The 26,240-nt window shown below is 44.9% G+C and overlaps 1 protein-coding gene across 3 annotated transcripts in view; it reads left to right on the top strand.

Moving 5' to 3' along the window:
* slc38a6 (solute carrier family 38 member 6) overlaps positions 1-26,240 on the top strand; it is a 69,714-nt gene that overhangs the window by 2,865 nt on the left and 40,609 nt on the right. For all 3 annotated transcript variants that reach the window (XM_060925152.1, XM_060925151.1, XM_060925153.1), the window contains 4 exons: positions 7,734-7,858; positions 8,276-8,349; positions 8,624-8,676; positions 8,853-8,892. In XM_060925152.1, coding sequence (XP_060781135.1) covers positions 7,734-7,858; positions 8,276-8,349; positions 8,624-8,676; positions 8,853-8,892 — 292 coding nt within the window. The remainder of the gene's footprint in view (positions 1-7,733; positions 7,859-8,275; positions 8,350-8,623; positions 8,677-8,852; positions 8,893-26,240) is intronic.

Raw genomic sequence — 26,240 nt, forward strand, 5'->3', positions numbered from 1 at the left:
CTCTCTCTCTCTCTCTCTCTCTCTCTCTCTCTCTCTCTCACTCTCTCAGCACTGCTGGGACAGGTCTGTCTCTCTCTCCTTCTCTCTCAGCACTGCTGGGACAGGTCTCTCTCTCTCCCTCTCTCTCTCTCAGCACTGCTGGGACAGGTCTGTCTCTCTCTCTCCTTCTCTCTCAGCACTGCTGGGACAGGTCTGTCTCTCTCTCCTTCTCTCTCAGCACTGCTGGGACAGGTCTGTCTCTCTCTCCTTCTCTCTCAGCACTGCTGGGACAGGTCTGTCTCTCTCTCCTTCTCTCTCAGCACTGCTGGGACAGGTGTCTCTCTCTCCTCTCTCAGCACTGCTGGGACAGGTCTCTCTCTCTCCCTCTCTCTCTCTCAGCACTGCTGGGACAGGTCTGTCTCTCTCTCTCCTTCTCTCTCAGCACTGCTGGGACAGGTCTGTCTCTCTCTCCTTCTCTCTCAGCACTGCTGGGACAGGTCTCTCTCTCTCTCTCTCTCTCTCTCTCTCTCTCTCTCTCTCTCTCTCTCTCTCTCTCAGCACTGCTGGGACAGGTCTGTCTCTCTCTCCTTCTCTCTCAGCACTGCTGGGACAGGTCTCTCTCTCTCCCTCTCTCTCTCTCAGCACTGCTGGGACAGGTCTGTCTCTCTCTCCCTCTCTCTCAGCACTGCTGGGACAGGTCTGTCTCTCTCTCTCTCTCTCTCTCTCTCTCTCTCTCTCTCAGCACTGCTGGGACAGGTCTCTCTCTCTCTCTCACGGCATTGCACTTTTTCCAGCTGTTTTTGTTTCGATCCTGATGTCAGAGCACTTTTATTATCTTCTGACCCTTTTTCTATCAGACTGTCAGAAATGTCAACATCTGGAATCACAACCTGAGTCATGCATCTGTAGATCATTTGAAATATTTCTCAGTTGACACGAGATCACTGCTCTGTTAGAGCTGATCTCCATGCTGTGTTCTCTGTGAGGATCCTCCTCCTCCTCTGTGGTGGCTCACACTGCAGTCATGTGCCAGTCTTGTGCACTTTTCTTTTCCTGCTGATCTGTTAGTTCTGTCTGCTGTGTCTCTGTTGTGATATGAAAAGACAACCTGGTCAGATAGTAGTGTTTGTACTGAAGTACACTTTTGCAAAAGTATTCGCCCCCTTGGTGTTTTGTCGCATTATACACTGGAATTAAAATGGATTTTTGGAGGGTTAGCACCATTTGATTGACACAGCATGCCTACCATTTTAAAAGTGAAAATTGTTGCTTTACTGTGACACACAATAATTAAGATGAAAAAACAGAAATCTGGAGTGTGCATAAGTATTCACCCCCTTTCATATGAAGCCCCTAAGTAAGAGCTGCTCCAACCAATTCACTTCTTAAGTCACATACACTACCGTTCAAAAGTTTGGGGTCACTTTGAAATGTCCTTATTTTTGAAAGAAAAGCACTGTTCTTTTCAATGAAGATCACTTTAAACTAATCAGAAATCCACTCTATACATTGCTAATGTGGTAAATGACTATTCTAGCTGCAAATGTCTGGTTTTTGGTGCAATATCTCCATAGGTGTATAGAGGCCCATTTCCAGCAACTCTCACTCCAGTGTTCTAATGGTACAATGTGTTTGCTCATTGCCTCAGAAGGCTAAGAGTCCGAAGAGTCCATATTGTTGGTTACTCGGTCAAAGTAGAACAGACGCAACACGTGAACATCCAAGCATGAAGTTTAATGGCCCAGGGTCCGGTTCTTCACGTGAACGTGTAGCGTGCAGCATGCAGCGTGCAGCGTGAACCTTCTATGGCCCAGCAGCCTAATGGATGATTAGAAAACCCTTGTACAATCATGTTAGCACAGCTGAAAACAGTTGAGCTCTTTAGAGAAGCTATAAAACTGACCTTCCTTTGAGCAGATTGAGTTTCTGGAGCATCACATTTGTGGGGTCGATTAAATGCTCAAAATGGCCAGAAAAATGTCTTGACTATATTTTCTATTCATTTTACAACTTATGGTGGGAAATAAAAGTGTGACTTTTCATGGAAAACACAAAATTGTCTGGGTGACCCCAAACTTTTGAACAGTAGTGTAATTCGTTGATTAAGATCCACCTGTGTGCAATCAAAGTGTCACATGATCTGTCACATGATGTCTGTATAAATCAACCTGTTCTGGAAGAGCCCTGACTGTTACACTACTAAGCAAGCAACATGAGAACCAAGGAGCCTCCAAACAGGTCAGAGACAAAGTTGTGGAGAAGTATAGATCAGGGTTGGGCTATAAAATATATCCCAAACTTTGAATATCAGGGCGGCACGGTGGTGTAGTGTTTAGCGCTGTCGCCTCACAGCAAGAAGGTCCGGGTTCGAGCCCCGGGGCCGGTGAGGGCCTTTCTGTGTGGAGTTTGCATGTTCTCCCTGTGTCCGCGTGGGTTTCCTCCGGGTGCTCCGGTTTCCCCCACAGTCCAAAGACATGCAGGTTAGGTTAACTGGTGACTCTAAATTGACCGTAGGTGTGAATGTGAGTGTGAATGGTTGTCTGTGTCTATTGCCGCTTTTCCACTACAAACGCGGCTGAGCCGTGCCGTGCCGAGTCGAGCTGAGTCGAGCTGAGCGGGGCTGTTGGAGTTGCATTTCGACTATAACCGCGCTGAACCGTGCTGGCTGGAAGTGGGTGGACACATTGGGTGGAGTTAGCGAAAGTGGGTGGACGTCATGTGATGTCGTTAAGCAGCGCAAACAGTGACATCAGTGACAGTGGCGGAACAAGTCAGAGCCGGGCCGGGGGCGGGGCAAATGACCGGGCCCTTTATTAAAGCTTATCATAACATCATTTTAGGCTACAAAATGTCCGCAACTGCGGTGTTTACCAATTTCAACACTACCGGGTGCAACTATGTTATTTAGTACATCAAGTCCTTCAAACGAACATGTAACTCAGAAACAAAAAACATTAGGATACTGTACATGGCTCATAATAAAACATCAATAGCCTATACTGCGCACATTATTTGAAGGGCATACAAATGAGCGCTCAGAGGTTGCAACGCTGACAGGAAGAGTCAGAAATAAAAGGCGGGCGGTGCAAACCTCACTGAATGCACTGTGTTTACCAATTTCAACACTACGGGGTGCAACTATGTTAGTTTGTACATTAAGTCCTTCAAACGAACATGTAACTCAGAAACAAAAAAAAACATTAGGCGACATACTGTACATGGCTCATAATAAAACATCAATAGCCTACTGCGCGCATTATTTGAAGGGCATACGGCGAGCCTTGCGCTCCGCGAACTCGTCCACGATGCTCTGTATGTCACTGATTCAGTGATCTTTTAAGCGGTAGTCTCACGACCCGGATAGTAAACAATAAACATGGAGGACATGGAGTCGTTAGTGTTGCTGGTCTCGGTGCTGTGGCTTGTTGTCACCGACAACGCGGACAGATACTGGCAAGAGCGTATAGATGAGGCGAGGCGCATAAGGCTTCAGAAATTCTCCTAATTCATAATTATTTTTCTTCCGGGTTTGCGGTGTTTACAGATCCCAGCGCGCTCGCGGGGCGTGTGTGGGCATGTGAGGACACTCCTCCTCACCAATCAGTGCACAGGGGAGTGTCTGCTCACGCCCCCAACCTCAGTCGGCACGGTTTGGCTCGCTTCAGCCCCACTCCAAAACGGTGCGAGTTTTAGGGGCTAAGCAGGGCTGAAGCGAGCTGAGTCGTGCTGGTTTTTGGTAGTCGAAACGCGAGCCGTGTCGGGCTGAAGTGAGCTGAAGCGAGCTGAAGTGAGCTGAAAAAGGGTAGTGGAAAAGGGCCATAAGTGTCAGCCCTGTGATGACCTGCCGACTTGTCCAGGATGTAGGGCTGCACGATATTGGAAAAAATTGCAATATGACTTGCGATATGTAAATTTTTAACAAAAAATATATTTTTTAATCACCATCCTGCACTGTATCTGCTATGCCATTAAAAAATGAATGCATTGTTTCCATTATTATTTTTATTTGGAAAAACGTGGCTGCACCTACAATTATGTCCACAAATCCATGAATGTTCAACAATAAACAAAAACCTGAAAACAGCTTAAAGCATTCAAATGAAATTGCATTACATGAAATTACATTAAACAAAAAAACAACATAAAATATCAGTAAAAATAATATATAAATGGTGAATTCTTGGCTAAAACGGCTAGTGCAATGGGAAATCAGCCACAACATGGATTACCAACTGTAATACTATAAGAACAAATTGTGTGTGGGTGTGTGCGCGTGTGCGCTTACGTTAAGGCAGGTTCACCTTGCTTGGCTTTAAGCATGTGCGTTCGCATGTCACAATATTCCCTGATGTGCTAAACAGTCTTTCTGAAGGTGAACTGCTTGCAGGTATGCAGAGATACTTTCTGGCCAGTTTACTTAGCTGTAGGAAGTTCACCATGTGTAGTCTCCACCAGGCTAGGGGGTCTGCATCACTGTCTATGGTAGGAGACAGCAAGTAGCTATTCAGCTCAGCTTCTATGGCTTGTTCCAGTTGTGCAGAAGGTGAAACGGGGATTGGGGCCTTTTTGAAGAAACTGCCCAGTGATTTTCTTGCTTTCTTTGAAGTGGTGCAATGTGGATCCACACTCTGGGCCCCAGTATCAGACAGCTGTCCTTCCTACAATACAGAAAATACAGAGTGAAAAAAGTCCCCGACTACATATTGGTCATATGCCATGTTTCAATATTATGCAATAAGCATGTGTAATGAAGAATATAAAGCACCTTCAATGTTGTTGTTTGCATTTCTGCCATAACTCTTGTCTTTATGTGTGAAACTTTGTCGCTGTGTATATAGTTTGCTTTGAATCTTGGATCCATGAAGCATGCCATATCCAGAAGTTCCTGGGTTGCAGAGTCATCGTATTTACAGATCATGTAGTTCAGAATTTTTATTTTAATGGATCTTGTTAATTCAGAGTCGTCTTGTTTCTCGGCCGGAACGGATGTCTTCAGCAGATGTAGAACTGGTTTCACATACGAAACACTTACACGCTGGCCACGGGGCTCGAACCTGGACCTTCTTGCTGTGAGGCGACAGCGCTAACCACTACACCACCGTGCCACCTATTATTAGGATGCAGTGCTTTGCACTGCAACTATTGTTCTTCTACGCGTTTCTTCTCCTTCTTCTTCCGTATTCTTCCTCCTACGCAAAGTTTGATTTCGAATAACTCAATAACCATACGTCGCACACAGACAAACAATATATCAAAACGTGCGGCTCGATCGGACTCGCTATGCTATTACTTTTCTCTATAGAATACGATTTTTTTGCGACGTAGTCGCGAAAAAATCCCCCCAAAAAACCCCATTCATTTCTATGGAATTAATTGAAAAAAAAGCACTTTTTCAACGTTTTTCAAACGTCCGCTGCTCTGGCATGCTTTAACCTAGAGACGTGATTCAAACTCTAAAACGTAGGAAAACTTCTCCTCTGTGGATCTGGCATTCAACTTTTCTGCTAGGTTCTACACTTTCGGATCAGTCCCGGCTCAACCGCCATGTGGGTTCTGGGAGAAAATCCGGCTTTTGAATGGGTGTCTATTGCGTTACACACCAGTGAAGCTCGTTAACTTAGAGTGGAGAGAGGTTGAAAATAAAGCTCAAACTTTCTCGCTTAAACTGTGTTTTCAGCCACAAATTTCACTCTACAGACATGATTTTCTCAAAAGTAGTAGTAAAACTTGTCCTGATTCACACAATGTGTCTACCTAAACGATAGGATTTACAGTTTTTGAATGACAAGCGTCAAACTGAGGACAGGGCAGCTGACAGGCCTCATTGACACCCATTATAAACGTGAAAGAAAAGTCACTCGTTTTTAAATCGCTCTAGTGTCGTTATTTTTAACACTATAGACAAAGAAAATACATCATTTTATTCAGGAGACCCTTCTAGCGCTCACTGTGAAAGAATTTTGTGAATAGCTGCTTCCGTTGTCAAGTTATTTGTCATTGTTCGAGACCTGGTCCTTCGTAAAACACAGCACAAAATTCAAGACCTTGTGTGTCTTAGCTCATTGACACCCATTATAAACGTGACAGAAAAGTCAGTCATTTTTAAGTCGGTCTACTGTCCTCATTTTTAAGACTACAGACAAAAAAATTACATGAGTTTATTCAGGAGACCCTTCTAGCGCTCACTGTGAAAGAATTTTGTGAATAGCTGCTTTCGGTGTCGAGTTATTTGTCATTGTTCGAGGCCTGATCCTGAGCAAAAATCAGCCAAAAATTGACAAGATTATGTGTCACTCTGTGCTTTCTCAGGCCCGTCGCCATGCCGACTGGGAGCAGTGAGTGACGGGGGGGGGGCTGCTGTCTCAAGCACACACATAATCATTGCATTGAAACATCATTGCGGGTCACACATTCACGGCCAGCAAACATGCGTGACCGAATTGCTTCGCGCACTGCATCCTCTCACAATTTCCCCCGGGGAATTGTCCGGTCTAGTTATTATTATTATTATTATTATTATACATACACATTGTATGTATTAAAGAACTTGTAAAGAACTTGGGAGCCTGGTTTGACTCCCACTTGAACATGCACAAACATATCAAAAAAACATGTTGTTCATCATTTTACCACCTCTACAATATTCGTAGAATTAGAAAGTATTTATCTTATACAACAGAATCGTTAGTTCATGCTTTTATTACAAGTAAATTAGATTATTGCAATAGCTTATTATATGGCCTTCCCGATGTACATATTACTAAATTACAGAGATTACAAAATGCTGCGGCCAGGCTTGTTGTTGGACTTCCTCGTTCTTGCCATATTACACCTGTATTATTTGATCTACACTGGCTGCCAATTAAGTATCGTATTCATTTTAAGATCTTACTGTTAACTTTTAAATGTTTACATGGTCTGGCACCACAATATCTATCTGAATTAGTTTCTGTTTCTAAGGCTTCTGGATATAATCTACGTAATCACAAGGGTACTTTGTTAGTTCCAGCCAGTGGAAAGTGTAAAGTACCATTGGGTGATCGGGCTTTTCAGTCTGCCGCCCCTAAGCTCTGGAATGCACTTTCTATAGAAATCAGAAATGAACAATTTTTAGCTAAGTTTAAATTGTATATTAAGACTTATCTTTTTGAATTAGCCTATAAACGTGATTAGAATTTTTTATATGGCTATATATTTTACAAGTTTTTATCTAGTTTTTATCCATTTTTATATATGTATTTGTTATAGTGAAATTTAGTTCATATTATTTATTTGTTAATCTTAGTTGCATGTGAGCATATCCACATGAAATATGCGCATTATAAATATTAAATTATTATTAAATTCCTTTCGGGTGTTCAGCGCTTCTTTCTCTTTCAAAATTCTCTCAAAATCTTCCGTATTTAACGAAGCAAACCTGGCGGCCATGTTTGTTTGCAAATTGTCACAGTCACTCATTAGTGCAGAAGTTTTACGTCTCTGACGTGTGACATCATGTTGTCTTGACAACCATGCGATATCGTAAACCATATTCAGCGCTCATTCTCCATTGGGTAGAGTGACGCAATACGCGTAGGATAAGCGATATGCAAACAATATTGCATGCTATCAAACAAAATGAATGAAACCCGCTAGAAGGGAATAGAACACATTTTTGTATTCCATCGTAAAAGTGTCCTGTATGGATAATAATCTAAGTTATTGTATATTAAATATGTAAGTATTTATATTCTCTCTGTCTGTCTCTCTTTCAGGATGTTCAGGACTCCACAGGTTCCTCTTTCACTTTCTCTGTGTTTAATCTGATGAATGCCATCATGGGAAGTGGGATCCTGGGATTAGCCTACGCCATGGCCAACACAGGTGTCCTGGGCTTCAGGTGGGGCTTTAAACCTCCTGCTTTATCACATTCAGCATCACAGAAGATGCACGACTTCATGAGACGAGATCATCAGCACCTGTAAATCGACATCAGCGCTGATTTTATTATTCTTAGTCGTATTTATTTACTTATTTACTTTTATTTGATTTATATAGAAACATATAGAGACAGAAAAAACCCAAAATAATATTAATAAAAAAATGCAATGTACAGTTACATTCTGATAATTAATTTTGTTTAAATTATTATTATTATAAAAAGTTCAACTCCTTCAAAATGATCCAGATGTTGTGCTGTTAATCTTGTCTCAAATGTTCATCCTGAGCCAGTGTGTGTACACACACACACACACACACACACACACACACACACACACACACACTGTGTGTTAAACTGCCTGTGTGTTCTGTGCAGTATTTTGTTGTTGCTGGTCTCCAGTTTGGCCGCCTACTCCATCCACCTCCTCCTTACTCTGTGTGATCAGACAGGTGATGTGACCTTTAACCTCCGACCTCTCACCTCTGTGCCTTCTATCCTGCTCCCTCAGTCCCTCACCTGGGACACGGGTCTTTCCCTGAAACCCCAGTCCTGCTAGTGTGTCCTTCTGCTCAGAGGCTTAATCTTCTGCTTCCACCCTGTTTCTAAACAGAGTGTGTTTTCAGTTCTGCAGTGTTCAGCAAATCTCCTGTTTGTTTATATATATATATATATATATATATATATATATATATATATATATATATAAAATTTTTTTTCATGTAGGCGTGACCTCGTACGAAGGACTGGGAGAGAGAGCCTTCAGCAAAGCCGGAAAGGTGAGTGGATTCATCTTCTCGTCTTCTACACCTGATCTAGTGCACTTTATATCTCAGAGGGAATGATGAGGGGTTTAGTGCTGCATGGGTTATGACAGAAAAAAAACAAACAAGGGTGTGTTTGTTTGTTTATTTATGTTTTATTTATGTCTCAGTGTTTTGTTTTTCTGTATCAGGTGCTGGTGGCGTGTACCATCCTGATCCAGAATATCGGTGGTAAGCAGTGAAACTGAGGACACACACACACACACACACACACACACAGGCGAGGTGTGATTGTTCTCCTGATGTAGAACCGTGTTCGGGTTCTGGAGTGGTCAGTCTGGGGATCACTGTGGTTCCGGGTTTCAGTGGAGCCAGTATTTGATGGATCTTCTCGGAATTTTGAGCTGTGGTGGGAATCGGATGAATTCGGCTCTATAGCTGCTGTTCGTTGTGTTTTGATGAATTTGTCAGATGGATTTTCAGAATCTTGTGTGTGCACGTGCACCCTTTTAGCTGTGTGTGTGTCATGGCGTGCATGTGTCACGCTGGTAGGCAGCACGCCAGTAGGCCGCACTAATACAAACAAAAAATTAACATCTACACCCGTCGTAACTGCCGGCGAAAACGTAGAAAGAGCCTATTGTGTTGATAACAGAAATACTAAAATGTGTCTGGTTTCAACCCTGAAATTAGCGATTAGAACTGCGCTAAAAAGCGGTAAGATCCTAAATTTAGGATGGCGTATCCACGACCCGACAGCTGATTGTCTGGGAAATGGCCATCGGAACGGCTGGATAAACTTTGAACGATACACTCGTCAACTTTCAAACCAGGAATGGATGCGCTTTCAGGCACAGCAGAGACAGTTTAGAAAAACACTGGACATTAATCAATGAAAAACAAACAATACGATTTACCGGAAGTAATCCACGTCATTGGATTAAACTTATAACCATTATATGTGGAGTATACTACAGAAATGGAGTCTACACAGCAACCCACAGGGACGGGAGACCGTTGGGAATACCTTTGTTAAAGTACACCGCAAGAATCCTACGGAAATTTCCCCTCTGTAATGCGCGACCACCGACACCTGACCCAGAGATACTCGCCGAATGGATAGACCAACAGCTGCGCTTCGTACGAGGAACCATCCAGCCTGAGCTCAGCAGAGTGACACAACCTAGTCGAGTGAGGGACCCCAGAGTGGTAAGCGAACGAGAACTGGCTTATTGCTGGAAAAATCATAGAAGCAAGGCAATAAATATCATCCTGAATGACAGTAATTATCCAGATCGTCCTCCTATAATAGCTGATGTGGACAAAGTTTATGAGCACTACATTGCAAAATGCCGGTCAAAACAAACGCACCAGCAGACAAGCCCCCCATGGTGCGAGGCCTTTGCTCTGGATAATCCGAACAGCCTCCCCAATACATCGGACTTTAGTACAGAGGAGATCTCTAAATGATAATTTGAGCTGGATTTGATTGTGGATTTGTTTTTTAATTGTGTAGAATTCCTTGTTCTCTCTCTCTCTCTCTCTCTCTCTCTCTCTCTCTCTCTCTCTCTCTCAGCTTGTTCACTGCTGCACTGAAATTTCCAGTGGAACTCGTTTTCAATCCTTAGTAATTCTATTCACTACACTTTTCTGTTTTGTGTTTCCCTGAAGTGCAGTGTAAGTGTTTCCCTGGTGTGTGTGTGTGTGTGTGTGTGTGTGTGTACAGAGTGAGACCGTGTGCAGCTGATTGATATAAAATGGAGGTCTGTTTGTTAATGTATAAATTAAACGGTGTTGGGTTCAGGTAGCGTCCCTGTCTCACTCCACACTCCTGAGAGAAGAATTTACTTCTGGTCTGAACTTTAATTCCGCACGTGTTTCTCGTGTACATGTGGATTTGATGATGTCATGTGTTTTACCTCAACACCACTTTCAGGAAGTTTATAAAATAGACTAACACTTTTGTGGGGGTCGTTAATGAGGAACTGGAAGCAGGCGCTGTAGTTCAAGGTAAGTTTCAGTTTTATTTACACTTTTCAGTGATTTTTACTACTTAGTAGATGGACTACACGACACGTGCGCAACAGGGTGTCACCACTCTCTCGTTCCTGGCTGTCTGAAAGATACACAGAAACACAGATTAATAGACAGCCAGTAATTAGACACAGGTGTAACTCATCACGTTACCTACTGGTTCAACCTGCCTCCTCACCATTCACTGCCAACGCTCGACCACGCCCCCGCTGCCACATACTCCCACCGCCTGAGTCAGACTGGGGTGCCGTCCAGCCTGCAGCTGACACCCCCACCCCCCTGTGGCAATGGTAATCTTCCACTACCATCTGTGCCCCTGGCCCGAGGACCACCTTGAATTTAAAGGGCTGAAGGGACAGATACCAATGAGTGATCCGCACATTGGCATCCTTCATGCGGTGGAGCCACTGGAGCAGCGTGTGGTCAGAACAGAGGGTGAATGGGCATGCTAGCAGGTAGTACCGGAGAGTGAGGAATGCCCACTTGATAGCCAGACACTCCTTCTCTATGGTGCTGTACTTTGACTCTTGCATGGAGAGCTTGCGGCTGATGTACAGCACTGGATGCTCCTCCCCCTCCACCACCTGGGACAAAATGGCCCCCAGCCCTCTGTCTGATGCATTGGTCTGTAAAACAAAAGGGAGAGAAAAGTCAGGAGGATGCAACACTGGGCTTCCTTACACAACTGCCTTTGCCTGAGCAAAAGCCCATTCGCATGGCTCCGTCCACTGGACCGGATCTGGTGCCCTCTTTTTAGCGAGGTGAGTCAGCGGCTGATGACGCCTGAAAAGTTAGGCACAAACCACCTATAATAGCCAGCCAGCCCCAGGAACTGCCTCACCCCCTTTGCTGCAGTCTTATCAGTTTGGGGACGCACCTGCCCATGACCCAAGTGGAAGCCCAGATACCGTACCTCCACTCATCCAATTGCACACTTTTTCGGGTTTGCTGTGAGCCCAGCGTGCCTCAGTGACCTCAGGACCACTGTAAGATGCTGTAAATGCCGTTCCTCATCTCGTCTCGTCTTCTTCCGCTTATCTGGGACCGGGTCGCGGAGGCAGCAGTCTAAGCATGGAAGCCCAAACTTCCCTTTCCCCAGACACCTCGGCCAGCTCCTCGGGAAGAACACCGAGGCGTTCCCAGGCCAGCCGAGAGACATAGTCCCTCCAGCGTGTCCTGGGTCTTCCCCGGGGCCTCCTCCCGGGGGGACATGCCTGGAACACCTCCCCAGGGAGGCGTCCAGGAGGCATCCGAAAAAGATGCCCGAGCCACCTCAGCTGGTTCCTCTCGATGTGGAGGAGCAGCGGCTCTACTCCGAGCTCCTCCCGAGTGACTGTGCTTCTCACCCTATCTCTAAGGGAGCGCCCAGCCACCCTGCGAAGGAAACTAATTTCGGCCGCTTGTATCCGCGATCTTGTTCTTTCTGTCATTACCCAAAGCTCATGACCATAGGTGAGAGTCGGAACGTAGATCGACCGGTAAATTGAGAGCTTCGCCTTTTGGCTCAGCTCCTTCTTCACCACGACGGACCGGTAAAGCGACCGCATCACTGCGGAGGCTGCACCGATCCGCCTGTCGATCTCACGCTCCATCCTTCCCTCACTCGTGAACAAGATCCCGAGATACTTAAACTCCTCCATTTGAGGCAGGACTTCTCCACCAACCTGGAGAGGGCAAGCGACCCTTTTCCGGTCAAGAACCATGGCCTCGGACTTGGAGGTGCTGATTCTCATCCCAGCCGCTTCACACTCGACTGCAAACCGCCCCAGTGCATGCTGAAGGTCCTGGTTTGAAGAAGCCAACAGGACAACATCATCCGCAAAAAGCAGAGATGAAATCCTGTGGTTCCCAAACAGGATTCCTTCCGGCCCCTGGCTGCGCCTAGAAATTCTGTCCATAAAAATTATGAACAGAACCAGTGACAAAGGGCAGCCCTGCCGGAGTCCAACATGCACTGGGAACAGGTCTGACTTACTGCCGGCAATGCAAACCAGACTCCTGCTCCGTTCGTACAGGGACCGGACAGCCCTTAGCAAAGAGCCCCGAACCCCATACTCCCGAAGCACCCCCCACAGAATACCACGGGGGACACGGTCGAATGCCTTCTCCAGATCCACAAAGCACATGTGGACTGGTTGGGCAAACTCCCATGAACCCTCGAGCACCCTATGAAGGGTATAGAGCTGGTCCAGTGTTCCGCGACCAGGACGAAAACCGCATTGTTCCTCCTGGATCCGAGGTTCGACTATTGGTCGAATTCTCCTCTCCAGTACCCTGGAGTAAACTTTCCCTGGGAGGCTGAGAAGTGTGATTCCCCTATAATTGGAGCACACTCTCCGGTCCCCTTTCTTAAAAAGAGGGACCACCACCCCAGTCTGCCACTCCAGAGGCACTGTCCCCGACCGCCACACGATGTTGCAGAGGCATGTCAACCAAGACAGCCCCACAACATCCAGAGACTTGAGATACTCAGGGCGGATCTCATCCACCCCCGGTGCCTTGCCACCGAAGAGCTTGCAAACCACCTCAGTGACTTCGGCTTGGGTAATGGACGAGTCCACCTCTGAGTCATCAGCCTCAGTCTCCTCAGTGGAAGACATGACGGTGGGATTGAGGAGATCCTCAAAGTATTCCTTCCACTGCCCGACAATGTCCCCAGTCGAGGTCAACAGCTCCCCACCTGCACTGTAAACAGTGTTGGCAGAGTACTGCTTCCCCCTCCTGAGGCGCCGGACAGTTTGCCAGAATTTCTTCGAGGCCGACCGATAGTCCTTCTTCTCCATGGCCTCCCCGAACTCCTCCCAGTTCCGAGTTTTTGCCTCCGCAACTGCCCGAGCTGCAGCACGCCTGGCCTGCCGATACCCGTCGGCTGCCTCAGGAGTCCCGGAGGTCAACATGGCCCGATAGGACTCCTTCTTCAGCTTGACGGCATCCCTTACTTCCGGTGTCCACCACCGGGTTCGGGGATTGCCGCCACGACAGGCACCGGAGACCTTGCGGCCACAGCTCCGAACAGCTGCGTCCACAATGGAGGTAGAGAACATGGTCCACTCAGACTCAATGTCCCCCGCCTCCCTCGGAAGCTGGGAAAAGCTCTCCCGGAGGTGGGAGTTAAAGACCTCCCCAACAGAGTGCTCGGCCAGACGTTCCCAGCAGACCCTCACCATACGTTTAGGCCTGCCAGGTCTGTCCAGCTTCCTCCTCCGCCAGCGGATCCAACTCACCACCAGGTGGTGATCAGTTGACAGCTCAGTCCCTCTCTTCACCCGAGTGTCCAAGACATAGGGCCGGAGATCAGATGAAACGACTACAAAGTCGATCATCGACCTCCGACCTAAGGTGTCCTGGTGCCACGTGCACTTATGGACACCCCTATGCTCGAACATGGTGTTCGTTATGGACAAACCGTGACTAGCATAGAAGTCCAATAACAAAACACCACTCGGGTTCAGATCGGGGAGGCCGTTCCTCCCAACCACGCCCCTCCAGGTGACACTGTCGTCGCCCATGTGAGCATTGAAGTCCCCCAGTAGCACAATGGAGTCCCCAGTCTGAGCACCCCTCAGTACCTCTCCCAGGGACTCCAAGAAGGCCGGATACTCTATACTGCTATTTGGCCCGTAGGCACAAACAACAGCAAGAGCCCTCTCCCCAATCCGAAGGCGCAGAGAGGCGACCCTCTCGTTCACTGGGGTAAACTCCAACACATGGTGGCTGAGCTGGGGAGCTATAAGCAAGCCCACACCAGCCCGCCGCCGCTCACCACGGGCGACTCCAGAGAAGTGGAAAGTCCAGCCCCTCTTGAGGAGCTGGGTTCCAGAGCCCAAGCTATGCGTGGAGGTGAGCCCGACTATCTCTTGCCGGTACCTCTCAACCTCCCGCACAAGCTCAGGCTCCTTCCCCCCCAGCGAAGTGACATTCCATGTCCCAACAGCCAGCCGCTGTGTCTGGGGATCAGGTCGTCGAGGCCCCTGCCTTCGACTGCCACCCAATCCACATTGCACCAAACCCCTACTGCTACCTCTGTGGGTGGTGAACCCACAGGAGGTCGGGCCCACGTCACCTCTTCGGGCTGAGCCCGGCCGGGCCCCATGGGCAAAGGCCCGGCCACCAAGCGCTCGCATACGAGCCCCAACCCCGGGCCTGGCTCCAGGGTGGGGCCCCGGCTGCGTCCTACCGGGTGACATCACGGTCCTGGATTTTTTCTCCATAGGGGGTTTTTGGTGAACTGCTCTTGGTCTGGCCTGTCACCTAGGACCTGTCTGCCTTGGGAAACCCTACCAGGGGCATAATGCCCCTGACAACATAGCTCCTAGGATCATTCAAGCACACAAACCCCTCCACCACAATAAGGTGGCAGTTCCTCATCATTACAATAAATGATTGTCATCTAAGTAGACCGCCGCATTGTGGGGACAGAGAATTTGGCCCCAAACAACCTGAAAGGAAGGGTGGCAAATTGGTTTAAACCAAACAGAGTGGAAAAGACCGTTTTCTCGCGGGATAATGGAGTCAAGGGGATCTGCCAATATCCCTTTGTTAAATCCAGTGTTGAGTAAAAGCGAGCCACACCTAACCAATTGAGCAGTTCATCAATGCGAGGCATCGGATATGTGTTAAATTTAGATATCGCGTTGACTTTTCTACAGTCCACACAGAACTGGACCTGCTTGTCGGTCTTTGGAATCAAGACCGCTGGGCTGCTCCAGTCACTGTGTGACTCCTCAATTACCCCCATCTTCAGCATAGCATGGAGTTTGTCCCGAACCACATTTGTCTTGTGCTCCGGGAGCCGATACAGGCGGCTGTGCACCACCACCCCTGGGGGAGTCTCAATGTGGTGTTCTGTGAGGTTAGTGTGACCAGGGAGGGACGAGAACACATCAGAGATTTCCTCCTGCAACCTAATGACCTGTGCTCTCTGGGACAGTGAGAGGTGGTCTCCACAGGGGACCGGGGTGAATTGGGCCACACTTCTTAGACTTACCTCTGGTCCCAGCTCTGCCCTCTCCAGAACTACCATCGCCAGAGCCACAGGAACCTCTTCTTTCCACAGTTTCAGGAGATTGAGGTGGTAAATTTGACGTGTCGCCCCTATCTGGCCGTTTGACCTCATAGTCGACCTCCCCAATTCCCAGTGTGACCTCAAAGGGCCCTTGCCACTTGGCAAGCAATTTTGAACTTGAAGTGGGCAGTAAAATGAGGACTTTGTCTCCCAGTGCAAATTCCCTTAGTCATGCCCCTCTGTTGTACAGGCAAGCTTGATGTTCTTGGGCCTGTAGCAAATTTTTCTGGGTTATGTGACTCAGTGTGTGGAGTTTTGCTCTCAGGCAAGGCAAGTTTATTTCTATAGCACATTTCATACACAGTGGCAGTTCAATGTGCTTTACAGAAGTAAAAGCAAAACAGTAAACAATAGAAAATAAAATTACATAAAATAAATGGGGAAGAAAATTAATAAGAATTAAACAATAGTAGAAATAAAATAATAAAATGAGAAGTTCAATTAAAAAAAACAGCAGAATAAAATAGAATAAAAGTTAAGTAAAATTTAAAACATGGAGAGACTGTAAAAGTAAAGAGTTTAAAACATGTAGCGATGGCAATATTAATAATTTAGCAGAAAGCATCTGAAAACAGCTTGGTCTTTAGTCTAGATTTGAAGCTGCCAACAGCAGGAGCATTTTTAATGTCCTCTGGCAGTTGGTTCCATAGCTGCACTGCATAGTAGCTAAAAGCTGCTTCACCACACTTTGTTTTAACAACAGGTTTTAACAGTAAATTTTTCTGCTGCGATCTGGTAGATCTGATTGGGTTAGGCCGCTGCAACATATCAGAGAGGTAATTGGGCCCTGTACCATTTAGAGATTTGTACACCAGCAGCAATGCTTTAAAGTCAATTCTGTAGCTTACTGGAAGCCAGTGAAGGGACCTTAGAATTGGAGTAATGTGCTCTGTTCTTTTTGTTTGTGTGAGAACCCTCGCCGCTGCATTTTGAACCAGCTGAAGTCGTTTGACGGGTTTTTTTGGCAGGCCTGTGAAAAGGCCATTGCAGTAATCAACCCTACTAGAGATGAAGGCATGTATCAGTTTTTCCAGATCATTTTTTGACATAAGTCCTCTTAGTTTGGAAATGTTTTTTAGGTGATAAAATGCCGTTTTAGTGATTGCTTTCATGTGACTGTCAAAGTTTAGCTCGCTGTCAATGAAAACACCAAGATTTTTAACCATATCTTTTGTTTTAATCCCTTTTGTGTCAAAAATAGTGGTAATCCTGAGTCTTTCATCTTTTTTTCCCAAATAGAATTACTTCTGTTTTATCTGAGTTCAGCTGAAGAACATTTTGTGACATCCAGTTGTTGATTTGATCGATACACTGGTAGAGACATTCAAGGGGGGCATAATCATTAGGTGATAGAGCAAAATAAATTTGGGTATCATCTGCATAGCAGTGATATAAAATTGAATTGTTCTTGATAATTTGCCCAAGTGGGAGCATATAAAGGTTGAATAGTAATGGTCCAAGAATCGACCCCTGGGGGACACCACAGGTCAAGGACATTGACGTTGAGGTACAATTTCCCATGGTAACAAAGAAGCTTCTATCTTTTAAGTATGATTTTAACCAATTGATAACTTTACCAGTCAACCCAACCCAATGTTCAAGTCGATATAGCAGTATGTTGTGATCAACAGTATCAAAAGCTGCACTGAGGTCCAGTAACACCAGGACCGATGTTTTGCCTGCATCAGTATTAAGACGCATGTCATTTATAACTTTAATCAGCGCTGTTTCAGTGCTATGATTGGCACGAAATCCTGATTGAAAATTATCAAAACAGCTGTTTGATATCAAGAAGGCAGTTAATTGATTGAAGACAATTTTTTCAAGGATTTTCCCGATGAATGGTAGATTTGATATTGGCTTGTAGTTATTTAATACTGAAGCATCCAGATTATTCTTTTTAAGTAGGGGCTTTACAACGGCTTTTTTCAAGGACACAGGAACAACGCCAGTCTCTAGGGATGTATTTATGATTTGAAGCACATCTGTAATTATAAGATGAAGAACAGACTTAAAAAAGTTGGTGGGCAGAATGTCCAATTCAGATGTTGAGGAACTGAGATTTTGTACAGTTTTTTTCAAGAGTCTCATAATCAATTAAACAAAATTCTGACATTGTGTTGAAGTTATCTGTCTGTCACTGGTGATTGCAGTTTTTCAATTATTTGCAACTGAGATATATTATGAACAATATTATGTCGTATTTTATTAATTTTACCTTTGAAGAAGGATGCAAACTCATTGCATTTATTAACTGATAGAAGTTCAGGTACTAATTGTGGTGGGGGATTAGTTAGCTTCTCTACTGTTGAAAATAGCACACGGGCATTGTTCATATTCCTGTTGATGTTGGAGAAGAAAGACTGTCTTGCTTTACGAATTTCATAATTATATTTACAAAGCATCTCTTTATGGATTTGATAATGGATGTGAAGTTTAGTTTTGCGCCATTTTCTTTCAGTCTTTCTACATTCTCTCTTTAACAGTTTAACAGATGGGTATTGCTTCCATGGTGCTTTCTGCTTATCATTGACTCTTGATTTTGAATGGAGCAATATCATCCATAATTTGGGTCATATTTAAATAAAAAATTTCCAGTAAATCATCTACAGAGTCTGACATTTTGGTCGAGATCTGAGAGAGAGCTTGCTCAAAGAGAACACGTGTTGTCGTTTATGACTCTCCTACCCATAGTCATTGAGCTGTTCTGAATGTGAGGAGACATAGAAACATCAGAGAACACGGAAATGATCAGATAAGGCCAGGTCAACAACAGTAGTAGAAACAGTAAGACCCTTTGTGATGACAAGGTCAAGGGTATGACCACGAGAGTGGGTCGGCCCCTGTACATGTTGTACTAGGTTGAAGTTGTCAATAAGTGCAAGTAGTTCATTGGCATAAGTGTTTTCAGGATTATCTACATGCAAGTTAAAATCCCCAGATATAATAAGACAGTCAAACTCTAAGCAAATGACTGACAACAGTTCACCAAACTCTTCCAGAAAAACTTTGGCTGAATGTCTCGGAGGCCTGTAAATAGTTAATAATAATATGTTAGGAGAGCATGTAACAATTGCACATAAGTGTTCAAAGGATGTAAAATCACCAAGTGAGGATTGTTTACATTGAAAAGAGACTTTGAATATATTTGCGATCCCTCCACCTTTCCCCTGTCGGGTAACATTCATAAAATTTAAATTTGGGGGAGTTGCTTCAATAAGGGTGGTAGCACTATTTGCTTGATCCAGCCAAGTTTCAGTTAGAAGCAAAAAATCAAGATTATGTTTGCAGATAAGATCATTAATTAAAAATGACTTGTTTGAAAGTGATCTAACGTTCAGAAGAGCTAGCTTTACAGAAAGTCGAGAAGTAATATCCACTTGGGCACTCTGATGTTGTTTTGAAACAGGAAGGAGACTAGACTAGTTTACCCCCTGGGTTAAATATGCTCTATGTTTTCTATTTCTTATCAACACAGGAATAGAGAATGGCATAGGCATACTGGGTCCCAGCTTGTTTTCAAAACTACACCCAATGCAGGGACCCCCAGCACATCATACTAGACTTTCTTTATGTTCCATTTTGTTTGAGATTGAGAGGATTGGAGATGTCATGTATCTTTTAGATGGTGAAAAAGATTGGTAGCCAGCTGAAAGTCCTGGGCGAACACAGTTCAGTCTGTTGGTTGATTTTTGATGAACTGGGTACACAGCTTGTCGCGACAGATTTGGGCTGGAAAAAGAGAGTGTAGCCATTTGCATCAGTCTTTGCATACTATTTGGGAAATCCATGCAAGGGGGAGACAGAGATGGTACGATAAAATCAGAAGAGCGAGACTTTGGTGAGGCCTTTGTAAGTGTCTCCATGACTGTCTCTGTGGTGACTGTCTCACTGATTGTCTCTGTGATAGTTGCATGGGGTCGAGAAGTGGACGAAGCAACCTTGACATGGTTATCTTTAGTCAGGTCCTTAATCTGGATGGAATCGCATGATAAAATCGCATGCTCACATTCTCCATGTGATTGTTGTTGTCCTTGGCAGTCTGCTCCAGATGGTTCTTGGCAGTCTGCTCCAGATGGCTGTGTGTCCTTGGTGAAGACTTGCATAGATGATTGTTTTGACATTGCAGAGGAATTGTTTATATTTGTAACTAGGTCAGTCTGCGACATCTTATCAACTGTTTTCTTCAATGTTGACTGAGAGAAAATTGCAAGTCTATAATGATCTGCTAAAACTTTGGTCCCAATCCAGCTAAGTTCAGTGCTGTTTGGCTTGAAAAATTCTCTGCGATTCCAGAAAAGGTTAAAATTGTCTATAAAGTTCATACCAGATGAAAAACAAGTTTTTCCAAGCCAGGTGTTAAGACTGAAAAGTCGACTAAATGCAAAACTTCCCCTTGCAGGAAGTGGGCCACTGATAAAAGATTGTATTCCGGTCTTATAGAGATGAGAAGAGTTTTTTGAAGTCCTCTTGGACAAACAGCTGTTCTCTGAAAACATCATTTGCTCCCACATGCACAACAATACGTTTGATAGTTTTATGCTCGGACATGAGTTTCAAAATGCTGTCTTTGGTGTCAGAGATGGATGCATTTGGAAGGCAGCAAATAATCATTCCATGTCCTTTTAAATGTCTTACAGTGGAATCACCAAGAACAAGGGTTGTGGGATCAGGTGGTGTTTTGAGCTGCTTTTTGCCTCTTCCCACAGCTCTTCGGTTGTGATGCAATTTCTTTTTACGATGTGTTTGTCCACCTGAAAATTCCGCTTCCACATCCCTGAGGCATTCAAATTTGTTCTGAAGCCTTATGGGCTGTGGATTTTCCATAGGATTGTAAATCCTATTGTAATTTGTAGACCTAGCTTTATTTCTGATAGCATGGCTGTGGAGCATGGGTCGCATAGTATCAGAACAAGCTGGTGTTGAGGTTCTTCTGTTTTTATTTTCATCTGTACTCACATTTTGCCCTGTTAGATCGATGAATTCATCCACTCGATCTGCAATGTCATCGGCTTGTCGGGGTACATTCTCTGCATTCTCAGCCACTGTTTCTGTACTCCTTTCCTGAGATATTGCTCTTAATTCGTCCGTCTTTGGCAGAGCATCAATCTTTGATTCCAGGATAGAAATCCTCTGTTCTAGTTCTGTGCATTTTCTGCAGGATCTCCTGGATTTTTTGCCCCCTGGCATTTTGTTTTAAAAGCTAACTTATCTTATAAAGATGAAAAATAAAATGAAGAAATAGTGGAAATTAAATTAAAATTAAAAGCTTATAAAGATGAAAAATAAAATGAAAAAGTAGTGGAAATTAAATGAGAAAGTAAAGTAAAATAAAGATCAAGCAGGAGCAAAGCAAAGAAGCGTCCTACTCGCTTGAGTAGGAGGAGCAGGTCATGAACATATTGAATTTCATTTTTACTTTTAGAAGGCCCTTCCTCCCAACTTTCTCTAATGGTGTCTAAGACCCCACGGGGCTTTCACCCATCCAGCAACTCCAAATGGTGAAAACCCGGTGAAGGCTTGTAGGACCTCATGCACTGCAAACAACAGAGGGTTGAGCCACCAATCCCAGTTTTTAGCATTCCCGCGAACAAACTTACAAATCATGTTTTTCAGTGTTTGGTTAAATCATTCGACCAGCCCATCCATTTGTAGATGATGATGTTATGCCCAGCTATGCCCCCTTCAGGCCCAACACTGTCAGTGCACGGGCAGGGCTGGGTCCTGGTACCTGATTACCTAATTAGGTACACCTGTAATGCCAGCTGGGGCTATAAAGGGGCTGGTGCCTATGGCCTCACTAGGCTCTTTCTCTCTCTGTCTTGACTGGCACTACCTGCTTGTTCTCTCTCTCTCTCTCTCTCTCTCTCTGTTTCCAGCTCTTATTCTTTTTCCTTGTGCCTCATTCTTTTGTTATTTTGAACACAATCTTATATACTGACCTTTTTTATTTGTATCCACTCACGCATAACCTCAATCCTGTATTTTATCCCTAGACATGTTTTTTTTGTTGTTTAAATAAATTTCTTAAAACTTACTTTTGTTGTCGTCTCCCTCATTATGTGATGGTAAATGAGTCTGCCGTTACATAATTTAGGCGCTCGTCCGGGGGTTTTAATTGGTTTGGATCATAGACTCAAGTGGTTTCAGGTGAGCCCATTTGTTTGGTTTGTTTGGCTTTATTGCAGTCTCTGGTTAGGTAGAGTGCTCCAGCTGGGTATTGCCTTTCCTTCGGTGCACTGGTTATTATTTTGCCTTTGTTATTTTAGTTATTTGTTTTTGGTGGTAATCCTGGTCGGGAGTTATCTCTCCTGTCAGGGGCACGCTTCGAAAAGTGTAACACTGTTGCGAGTTCAGCGTTAACCAGCCGCCCCAAGGCCAGCAGGCTCCTGAAGACTAGCAAGGTTAGTTAGCTTCTGGGGCTAGGTAATTAGGTTACCAGAGGACTGTGTTTTATTTGCTGTAGGAATTTCGCCGGCGACCGGCTGATGGTCTCACCTGGAGTCACGTTGGGGTAAGTGGTTTATGCGGATGTGGTAAGCCTATCCTCTTTTTATTTGTCAGTAGAATGTGTTCACATTAATTGTCTACTGTTTGTGTGCGGAGTACCGTGTAGAACATTTATGGATCTATTTTTAGATCGATTGATGCTGTGTGTTCGGGTGCTCTGTCTCGCTGCGCTTAATTAAGCTGTTTAAGTTGCAATTTGTGGAGGTTGGTGCCTCGTTTAGTGCATGCGCTACGCTGTTTGCAACTTGTTAGTTTGTAGCCTTTTGTAAGGTGAGGTGTGCATGTTTAACCTTGTTTGCGTATGCTTTGATACTGCGACAAGTACGTTTGTGATTTATTCTGGTGTTTACCAGTTTTTGTGCATTTCTTGCACGTTGTGTAATGGTAGTTTAATCATTATTGTGAGTGAGAGAAAAGCAGTAGTAGCTGAGATTTTTTTCTGTGCCTCGTTTATTTGATTGCTTCTGGGTTAGGCATTTGTAAATTACACTGTGTTGAATTTGCACCTATTGGTGAGTAGGGAGCTGTTCTCACAGTTAGTTGTGGCCTATTATAATTTAGTCTAGTTAATAATGGGGCCTGTTGAAGATTTTTGTGCCAGTCCGTCGGAAGACTTGTTGGCAATAATGACAAAAGCACAGCTGTGTGAAGTGGCAGAATATTATGAACTTCAGATTACATCACAGGAGAGAAGTTTAAAGGAGTCATTGTTTTTTTTCAGTTAGAGATCAGTTACAGGAGAAAGGTGTGTTAGTGGTAGGTGAAATGACAACTACATCTGAACTGCAGACACAGTTAGATGAACCTAAGGTTGAGAGCGAAGATGGGACTTTCAAAGTGAAACAGCTAGAGTTTCAGAGGGATGTGGAGCTGAGGAAACTCGAGTTTCAGGTGCAGTTGAAGCACTTGGAGTGTGAGGAACGTGATAAAGAGTGAGAACAACGTGATAAAGAGCGAGAACATGCCTTGGCCATGCGAAGGCTAGAGTTGGAGCTTGGTTCACGTAAGCCCACACTACCCACAGGTGATTCTGTTAGTCCCCAGCAACCCAAGTTTGATGTTGCTAAAAATATACGGCTTGTTCCACCCTTCTCTGAGGAGGATGTGGATAGATACTTTGCTCACTTTGAAAGGGTAGCAACCACACTTGGCTGGCCCAAAGAGATATGGCCTCTCTTACTGCAGTGTGTCTTCATTGGTAAGGCACAGGAGGTTTTTTCTGCGTTAGCTGTTGAGCAGGCAAAGGATTACGATACGGTTAGGAAGACAATTTTGCATGCTTATGAGTTGGTCTCTGAGGCTTATCGCCAATGCTTTAGGAACACAAAGAAGTTAGAGCAGCAGACTTTTGTAGAATTTGCACAAAAAAAAGAAACACTGTTTGATCGATGGTGCAGTGCGCTGAAAGTAGTGTCCAAAGAAGACCTGAGACAGATGGTTCTCTTGGAGGATTTTAAAAACTGTCTGCCTGACACTGTGGCTACTTACCTGAATGAGCAGGAGGTGCTTAAATTAGAGGAAGCTGCTGTCCTTGCTGACAAATACGTGCTGACGCACAAGCGTGTTCCTGATGGCCGCTGGGGTAGCCAGCCGAGTAAACACCGATACTGTTAGGAATAAACAGCCTGCTGGTGGGGATAACGTGCAGCATGCATCTTCCTTTGATACCGCCACGTCTTCCTTTAACGTTACTCGCCCCCCCTTCCCCTAGTAAAGCGACAGTTATATGCTTTTACTGTAAGAGGGTAGGGCATAAGGCAAATGACTGTGCAGCTCGCAACAAAAAGAACAAGAGTGCCAAAGGCTTTGGCTTGGTGACTTCTTGTGGGATGGGTCAGTCTGTTGGTGCCATGAGTGTTGGGTCTACTGTTGCTACTGAAGTAGGTAAATGTATTGATGCTGACTATACCCCCTTTGTTACTGATGGTTTGGTGTCTTTGCCGGGTGAGTCACATCGTGTGCCAGTGCGCATACTGAGAGATACTGGAGCAGCTCAATCTTTTATATTGGCTGATGTTTTGCCTTTTTCCGAAAGTAGTGCCACAGGTGCACATGTTCTAGTAAGGGGTTTTGAAATGACGTTCATGCAGGTGCCTCTACACACAGTTCATTTGTCTTCTCGGCTAGTCACCGGTGATGTTGTGGTGGGAGTGCGTCAGTGTCTCCCTGTACCCGGTGTTTCATTTATTTTGGGTAATGATTTAGCTGGGGGGAAAGTTTGGGATTCTACTGATGCTGTCTCTCCACCTATCGTTAAGCCCGTTTGTCTGCTTGAAGAAAAGTTACCAGTTATGTCTGACCCAAGTCCACTAGGTAACCTAGATTTGTTTCCAGCGTGTGCTGTTACTCGTGCCATGGTAAAACGTGGTATCGATTCTGATATTGTGCCTTTAGAGAATACATTTCTTACTTCACCTGGTGTTGTAGATGGTACTTCCTCTGACCTGCCTGTAGGGGAGCTAGCGACTACTTCTGTTGGAAGTGATGACTCTGAGGAGGAAACTAAGGCTGAGAAGGTAGACCCTCCTTTAGAAGTCGCTGATGGTGAGTTTATACCTGCTATCCTACATGACAAGCTTGATGTCTCTTTGCCTGATTTGTTTAAGGTTTCACGTGAGGAATTGATAAAGGAGCAGGCCATTGATTCTTCTTTAAAACCTTTGTTTGAGATGGCATCTGAGCAGGCTCAGTATAATAACTCCCTTTATTTTTTGCAGGATGGACTGTTGTATAGGAGATATGTGTTTAGGCAAAACATCCACTTTGAAACATTTTTGCAAGTGGTTGTTCCATCAAAATTTCGGAAGGCAATTCTAGATCTAGGCCACAGTGGTGTAGCTGGACATACTGGGGTCAGAAAGACCTATGATAGGATTATGCGTAGGTTCTTTTGGCCAAAAATGCGAGAAGATGTCTGTTTATGTACAGTCATGCCATGTGTGTCAACTAACTGGTAAACCTAACCAACGGATTCCTGTTGCTCCATTGCAGTCCATTCCAGTAGTGTCAACTCCTTTTGAACATCTTATTGTTGATTGTGTTGGCCCATTACCCCGCTCTAAGGCGGGGCATAGTTTCCTTTTGACGGTGATGTGCCAATCCACTCGGTATCCGGCAGCATACCCATTGAGATCAATCACTGCCAAGTCGGTATTAAAGGCTCTGAGTAGCTTCATGTCCACATTCGGAATTCCAAAGGTCATTCAGAGTGACCAAGGGTCCAATTTCATGTCTAAACAGTTCAAAAGGGCATTGCAACAATTGAAAGCGAGACATAATATATCCAGTGCTTACCATCCCCAGAGTCAGGGGGCCCTAGAACGATTCCATCAGACTCTGAAGTTCCTCCTCTGGTCCTACTGTGTAGAACTTGGGTCTGATTGGGAAGAGGGTTTACCCTGGCTACTGCTAGCCATCAGGGAGGTAGTTCAAGAAAGTCTGGGCTTTAGCTCAAATGATCTTGTATTTGGACATGTGGTTAGAGGCCCAACTGCAGTTCTGGCAGATGAGTGGAGTGTGGATAAGGTTCCTGTTAATGTTCAGGATTATGATGGTGGGTTTCGTTACCGCCTTTATGAGGCTAGGGCTGCTGCGAGACATAAGCTTGAGAAAGCTCAGTTAAAAATGAAGCGACTTTCTAATCGCAAGGCAGAGCAACGTACTTTTGCTCCAGGTGATAAGGTCCTTGCACTTTTGCCTCTTTTGAGTAGCCCATTTCAAGCTAAATTTAGTGGTCCATATAAGGTTGTAAAATGTCTGTCAGACAGTAACTATCTCTTGAGCACACCAGATCGTCAGAAGAAGGTGCAAGTTTGCCACATTAACCTTTTGAAGCCTTATCTTAATTTGTTGACACCTACACCTGTTAGTTTGGTTTCCACCATGCCCGTAGTGGACTCTACTGGTGTTGCACTTGGGCCTTCTACGGTGGCTACTTCTATGGTTTTGTATCCTGTCAGTGAGGAGTTGG

The sequence above is a fragment of the Neoarius graeffei genome, chromosome 7 (assembly GCF_027579695.1).
Source record: "Neoarius graeffei isolate fNeoGra1 chromosome 7, fNeoGra1.pri, whole genome shotgun sequence".
NCBI classification, from domain to species: Eukaryota; Metazoa; Chordata; class Actinopteri; order Siluriformes; family Ariidae; genus Neoarius; species Neoarius graeffei.